General features: G+C 50.7%; 4 protein-coding genes across 4 annotated transcripts, besides 4 other annotated features; all 4 read right to left on the bottom strand.

Moving 5' to 3' along the window:
* Tc00.1047053510221.39 (adenosine monophosphate deaminase, putative) lies at nucleotides 1–2,136 on the bottom strand (the record flags this gene model as incomplete). The annotated part of the gene is made up of 1 exon (XM_799857.1): nucleotides 1–2,136. A coding segment is annotated over one exon (2,136 nt), but the record flags the coding sequence as incomplete, so codon positions are not given.
* Nucleotides 1–5,831: a sequence feature (heterozygous, non-Esmeraldo-like haplotype).
* Nucleotides 2,325–2,355: a microsatellite.
* Nucleotides 2,375–4,024, bottom strand: Tc00.1047053510221.30 (hypothetical protein, conserved; the record flags this gene model as incomplete). Its single annotated transcript, XM_799856.1, has 1 exon — nucleotides 2,375–4,024. The coding sequence occupies one exon, from the start codon at nucleotides 4,022–4,024 to the stop codon at nucleotides 2,375–2,377; it is 1,650 nt and encodes a 549-aa protein (XP_804949.1).
* Nucleotides 4,116–4,145: a microsatellite.
* Nucleotides 4,261–4,887, bottom strand: Tc00.1047053510221.20 (hypothetical protein, conserved; the record flags this gene model as incomplete). Its single annotated transcript, XM_799855.1, has 1 exon — nucleotides 4,261–4,887. The coding sequence occupies one exon, from the start codon at nucleotides 4,885–4,887 to the stop codon at nucleotides 4,261–4,263; it is 627 nt and encodes a 208-aa protein (XP_804948.1).
* On the bottom strand, nucleotides 5,198–6,966 carry Tc00.1047053510221.10 (RNA pseudouridylate synthase, putative; the record flags this gene model as incomplete). Its single annotated transcript, XM_799854.1, has 1 exon — nucleotides 5,198–6,966. A coding segment is annotated over one exon (1,769 nt), but the record flags the coding sequence as incomplete, so codon positions are not given.
* Nucleotides 5,832–6,966: a sequence feature (areas merged during assembly that could not be assigned to a particular haplotype. This can correspond to areas where the two haplotypes were merged or to regions with more than two copies in the genome that were merged during assembly.).

Here is a 6,966-nt window from a genome sequence, read left to right as displayed (position 1 = left end):
GGTGGTATCATCGACACTTGAATTTTGCTTTGCCGCCTCGGTAATGATATTCAGTTCCGTCTGCCACATGTCCTGCCGCAATTCCAGGCGTGCGGTCGGCACTTTGCTGTACTCAAAGATATTTCCTTTAGGTCCTTCCGTCAATAAGGCTTCGCCCAGCCACGCCGCCTTTGTGCCATATGGAAAGGACGATATCATCACGGAGTTAAGCGCAATCTCACAAATATCAATGCCGGAAAGCTGATACAATCGACTCGCCGTACCATATTCCTCAATAAGTGGTTCTTTAGAAAGATGAAATAGCAACGGTCGATCAGTGGCAAGTGACACGTTCAGACCACGGCAAAAAAAAATATGAAATGGGTTTTGCATGTATGGAAGACCCAGACCGTTGTTGCTTAAAGGCGACATCACCATGCCGATACGCTGGATACCGTAGAGATACTGCAGCACAGGCTGGTGATCAAGAATAACACCGTTTGCCACACTATCACACAGAAGGTAGGAGTAAACAAGAACATCCATCTGACTACTACGCCCTCCGGCAATGGCGCGTAACTGCAGTGTGCCAAGTCCTTTGCGACGACGAAATGCGTTCAGGGAACAGAGATTCACCCAGATGTGGTACGCAAAGTAGAGATCACAGACATTCTCTGACCAGGAAACCTCCGCTGGCCGCCTCGCTTTCCTCTGAAACTCACTTTCACGCTCTTCCTCATCCGACACAATCACAAACCCACCAATACGGGACAAGAAAGATGCCACCTGCGTGTTTTTTGGATCCTCTGGTGCCAAAGTCGCCATGAAGAGCGGCAGAAAAAGATTCTCAAGATGCTGCTGGTAATGTTCGAGTGGTTCACGCGTCGTCTCCTTCCGCATCTGTCGCCGAGGCAATGCAATGAGCCATTGATTGTTTTGCTGCTCGTCCAGCCCGTTTTCGTGGATCCAGTTCGCCATCTTTTCCCAGTCATCCGGGGAAAGACCGCAGATTTCAATGATGCTCTCGGTAGCCTGAATGCTTCGCTGCCGTGAGCTATTAATTGCCATAATGGGTCGCACGGCTTCCGCAAAGTATCGTCCCTTGTTCAACGTATCTGGCGTGAGGAAAAGACGCAGAAGTTCTGCAGTATTGCGGCCAGCGCGGTTCAACTCCGGGTCAAGCACATCGTAGCGGTACAAACGCTTTTCGCTTGGTGGCGAGAGGCCAAGTCCATCGACACTCATCTGGGAGGGATCTGTGAGGTCCAGTTGTTCACATAAGGACTCTAGCGTCTGAGGCTCTTTGGTATCACCAGCAAGATACACCACTTCACCCCCCTCCAACTCCAGCACCTCCTGAATGTATTCGACTAACCATTGCGGATTCATGATTGAAGAGAGATAGACACCATTGTCAACCTTCGTGCTGTTGGCGAAAACGCCACCACCGCGGCGATAACGATCCAAATTCTCAATCTCATTGTTGCAAAGCTTGTAGAGATTATATTTTTCTTCCAGCACTTGCAGACGTTGGGAACACGCACGGCGGCAAACAGGGTGCTGCAGTGTGATATACAGCGCCGTGACATCGTCGTAAAATTGTTCCCACGGCACAATTTGTGTGCATTGACCGCTGAATTGAATGTAGCCTGATTCAAAGGAAAGTGCTACCGGTGGCACAAGTCGCTCCGTCCCCTCTTGTTGCCCCTTGTCAACTGCCTTGTACTTTTCTCTCATCTTGACAGCGTTTAGAAGGTACTGGCTGGCCTCCTGCATCTCAATGCCACCAGTGTCGCTATCAAGTTGAACGACATAAGTATTTTGCTTCGATCCTCCATGCCGCACCTGATTGATAAAAGATCCTCTGTTTCGCAATGAGCGCCGTCGGTGAACACCGGAGATAATTGTTCCCGCTCCCCCACCGAGCGGAGACACCATCTGCAGCTGCCCAGTCCCCCCATAGTCACGCTGCGTACTAGAAAGCTGACGGATGCCTCCCCGCATACCCTTGCTATTGGCTTCGTACCGCAAAACTTGTGCCACGACGGTGTTGCCGCCGTCCAAAACTGGTGTGTGCAGGGAATCCCGACGGGGCTGTTCATCCTCTAGCACTGACGCATCAAATTCGCTTTCCGCACTCACCTGCCGCCGCTCCATCTGACACTCCGTTTTATTTTTCCCTCGTGCTGCTTCCAGAGAGCGTGACAAAAAGAGAAAAAGAAGGAGTAACAGAAAATACAAACACACACACACACAAAAAAAAAAAAATAAATGAAAATTCCCACGGAAATAGAAAAGCAGCAGAAAAATATTTTTGGAATGAGCGGTATCAAGAGCGATGGAAAAAAAACAAAACAAAAACAAAAACAAAAACAACTTTCATGCGGCCAATGTATTAGATATCGGTGACACCCACATCAGAAATTTTGATGTCCATGTACCGGAGAGGCTTTTTTGCATGTGGCGGTACGGACTTTGCGCCACCACAGGAGTAATCAATATCTATCGGACACTCCCATACAGAACGCCCAGTGAGAAGAACTTCACGATCCACGTAATCGACAACGTTGCTATAATTATGCCGCACAATTTCAGCCAAGTGCTTCCTGGTGTATTCGCTGTATTCGTATTTCCACTCAGGGACGTGCGGCCATTTCATGAGCGTCTCCTCTCGCGCCTTTTCTCGTCGTAGAGCTTCAAGAAATACGGGGTCAACCTTGGCATAAGGCTGGGGCTCACGCTTGTGTTCCACGATACGAATCACTTCAGCCCCGTCAATGGTGGTGACACCGAGTGACTGCGCATACTCAAGACCGTTTCTTCGGTCATACGTGATGTACGCCTCCCATGGACCCTCAATTTCGTCCGGGTGCGTCGGCCGAGGCACCTCCTCAACAGTCGCATAGCGTGGCACTTGCATTGTTATGTTCGGAAAGTAGCCAAGCTGGATGACTGTTCGTGCAAGATACGAGCGACGCTCTGCCTTAATACGCTCCAGTGGGTTTTTCGGTGGCGGCGGCCTCTGCTTGCTCGCTGGCACCGGCAAACGGGCTGCCACAATCGCCCCATCACCAGCCGCACTCGTCTTATCATTCTCGATATCAGCACCAACAACAGCACTATTATTATTGCTATTATTGCCATCGTCATCCTCGGCGTTTCGGGTAGACATTTCAGCAACGGCGTCATTGGCAAACACACCTGGAGCCAGTTCCACGCTGGCGTAATCGTACACACTGGGCGACGCTGACCAGCGATGGTACTCCTTCACGTCACTCTTTTCGGCCACGTACTGTGTCCACAGTTGCTCCGCCTCTTCCTTTTTCCGCAGCACCTCGTCCGGCAGCTTCAGCTCCACCCGCACAATCCCTTTGTGAGGCTCGAATACGTCGTAACGTCCAAAGATTTCCCGCAACCTGTCAGCCTCAACACGTCGGCTGAGTATCACCTTCACGACGACTGTCGGGTCGTGGGCACCCGGCGGTGGCGGCGGTCCCGGGGGAAAGCGGTACACACCGCGCTCCAGCCTTTCCTGGAAGATTGCAGTCGCCTGTGCAGTGGCCTCCGCGTCGCGCTCCTTCACGACACGTTTGATGTTTCGCATCGACTCCTGCACCATCTTGAGCCGCGACGGTGCCGGCATCGCACCGAGCTCCTCTTGGTGACGCAAATACTGCTCCCTCGTGGAGTGCAGCATGTTGCGCTCCTTCAACAGCAAAAACCAGATCTGTTGCAGGTCGGAAAGACTCTTCACGCGGAGGCTCTCAAGCGGCCACGCTCCACCCGGCACCGGTGGCCGCTTGTTGTTGAGAAAATTGTTATCGACAAACTCGTAAAAAGCCGCCGCATTTCTCACAAAAAGACAACGACGCATCCCCTGACAAAATAATCTCTTTTGTGTGTGTGTGTGTGTCGTGACGAGCCGGTGCGAGTCGTCACCCCACTCCTCCGCTTCGATATCCGCACCCCACTCAGAGATGAGAAAGAAAAACGTTATTGTTGAAAAGACACCAGAGGCAGACTCAGTCCCTCCAAGAGAATACATTCCAAAGGGGGAAAGGAAAAACAAGCAAACGCATGCACACAAACAGATGTATTTTTATACGTGTCCAATTTAGGTGTATATTATATGTATAAGAGAGAGAGGGAGAGAGGGAGAGAGAAAGGCTTTGGGTGCACATCTAAATATAAATAGTGAGAACACTCTTACGTGATGTGAAGCAAAATTGGACTGTCAAAATAAACACGGTGATTCTTTTCAGCCGGACTTTATGTAGTTAATTAAGCAAACATCTTTGCGCACATTTTGCGCTCCTTCTCCAACGCCTGTTGTCTGGTTTTCGCAATTTGTCTACGTAGATCGGGCACCGCTGAATCAATTGGCACGTTTCCATCCTTGCTGAGACGCTCCAGGGTATTCAGGTCTGTCTCTGCCGCTCTTAAATCCCCAAGGCAGTGGTTGCAGTGAGCGCGACGTAACAACGCCTTATCGTCATTCTCATGCCCAGAAATCGAGAGTACAGTTGTTGCACACTTCACTCCCTCCGCGTGGCGACCGAGAAGGTAGTTTACAAGGGCCAGATTTTTCTGCAAGGCAACATACAACTCCATGATTTCAGCGAATTGCTCCTCGCTGAGTGGGTGCCGCCTGGCCCCCGCTTGCCGTTTGACTAACATGTCCTGAAGGCTGCTTCCCGCGCTCTCATTCGTGTCAGGGATGTACTCAGTCAGGAGCAAACAACCCTTTTTGTAGCTAAACGATGCCTCGCGCAGCTTCTTAGAATCCTTTTGCCGCCTCCCAAATTCCAACGCAACATTGCCTCTGTCCTTGGCCTTTCGAGCCTCGTTCAGTCGCCAATGAAACGCCTCTTCTTGCTCTGAAGTGAGCACATCCCCCATAGAATGCATCTAACCTCCCCCTCTCTGCTTATCTTCCCCTTTCCTCGGATGTCACAAGGGATAACTCGAAACCCAATTTTCTTCCCCCCCCACAGACACACACACACACAAAAAAAAAAGATTGTGACAAAAAAAAAAGGACCAACGGAGAAAAACAAAAAACACATGTAAGTTAATGGTAAAAAAAAAATATCTTCAGGCGTATTTCTATGTGCATATTATATAAAAATAAGCATAGAACTTTAACAATAGAATTTTTGCTACTTTTTTTTTTTTTTTCCTGCAATTCAACAAGAAAAACAAAAGAAAAGTAGCGGCGTTAGACGTGATCCGTGCCCTTTCCCCTTTCCTCTTTCTCCTGCAGCCAACGTAGTGCACGTCGAATATCGTCCGGCAACGGGCACTCTACAACAGTCTTTTCCGAGTCCTCCTTCCTGGTATACGACGCATCATCGATTGCATCCGTCGCAGAATCTAAGGAAGACGGTAGGAGAGTTATCCGGGACGCATGTAGAGCAGGTCGATAGAGACCCATCTGCTCACCCATTGACCTTGCCCGCTCGTGATAACGGCCATCGCCAACCAGCGGATGACAAATCTGTGCAAAATGCTGACGGATCTGATGTCGGCGCCCGCTGCGAAGCTGCACCTCCAAATAATATACACCACTGGAGGGATAATAGTTCAGAACACGGTACATCGTTGTTGCTGGACGCCGGTCCATGAATGCCGGTGGTAGCCCTCTTTTTCTCTCAGGATCGTGGGCCGCAAGCTGCAGTGAGTAGTCAGCGCCATTGGCAAACACATTCCAATTAATAACGCCCTTGGGATTGAGGTACCAAAACTCCTCGCTACCCGCCCGCGACTCGGGCGGGGGACAATGCAGCACAAGGGCCCGGTATATCTTCTCAACGCGCCGGTCTACGACACTGGCACGCCGCGTCGCTACCAGTGAGTTTCCCGTATCCGTGACGAGTACCAGACCGCTTGTGCCAACATCTATGCGGTTGACAAGTCCGTGCTGAAAAAGAACGGGGATATCAACTCCTTTCCATGGCACACAGCGGGAAAGGTATTGGATCAAGTGCGGGTACGCCACGTGCAAAGTCGTGCTCATCCCTGCCGGTTTGTTAACCGCAATAGCACCAAACGGCAAGTGACGTGCAACAATCTCGGGCTTTGAGTCAGGCATCATACCTTTCACTTGCGACGAAACCGTCGTCGTCCTTTTCTCATCCTTCTGCAGTTGTTGCCCTTGATCTTCGAAGTATCGTGCCGCGTCGAGAAGGTGAACTGCCATGAGGCGTAATCGAATTTCCGGAACGCGGAAAGTCACCTTGGGAAAATAATTTTCATCATGACTTCCCCGTTGCCGGTGCTCAACACGAAAGAACGCCTCCTTCGTTGTCGTGGGGTACTTCGTTATGCGGCGAATAGAACGGCCCACCAGAAGCGCCTCGGCACCGTCCCACCCCACAGTCCAATCGAGAGAAGTTGAGCTGATGTAGCGTTCATGGTAAATTCCCTTAAAATACGGCGCAGCAGAAAATGCTCGATCGGCGGGCACCACAAAGTACACAACTCCAAGTGAACGCAGGGTGTCTGTACTTGCGGACACCTTGTTTTCCCCGCCTTCTGTGGAATGCAGGATGAGAACTGCCGTGAGCAACGCGGTTGCCGCTTCGGGGGAAAGAAGAGGGGGTCCGTAGACGTTTATCTCCTGCACGAGAATATCCAAAAGTCCAGCGAGAGTCTCCACCTTACTGCAGCTCTCAATCCATGTGGAAACGTGGTAGTTACGCAAACTAGCGGCCTTACACATAAAGAATTCCTTCATTGTGTCAAGATCGCCGCGTGCTCGCTCCCATTTGCTAACGGCAGACTGAAAAAAAGAAGAACATGTCACCTTTTTGGATTCTGCATCAAGTGCATCTTCAAGCGAACCCCACCAAAACTTACGGCACGCGGTTTCCATCGGAATCCGTCGCCCCTTCAGTATATCGTAGAAGTGGCGGAACGAGGGTGGGCAAAAGATCGAGCGCACTGCCACACGCAACACCTTCGGCGGAGCCAATAGATGCCCAATGG

This window comes from Trypanosoma cruzi, genomic scaffold (assembly GCF_000209065.1).
Source record: "Trypanosoma cruzi strain CL Brener 1047053516675 genomic scaffold, whole genome shotgun sequence".
NCBI lineage: Eukaryota > Euglenozoa > Kinetoplastea > Trypanosomatida > Trypanosomatidae > Trypanosoma > Trypanosoma cruzi.
Note: the sequence above shows the minus strand (reverse complement) of the source record. Positions and strands in the feature narration are given on the sequence as shown.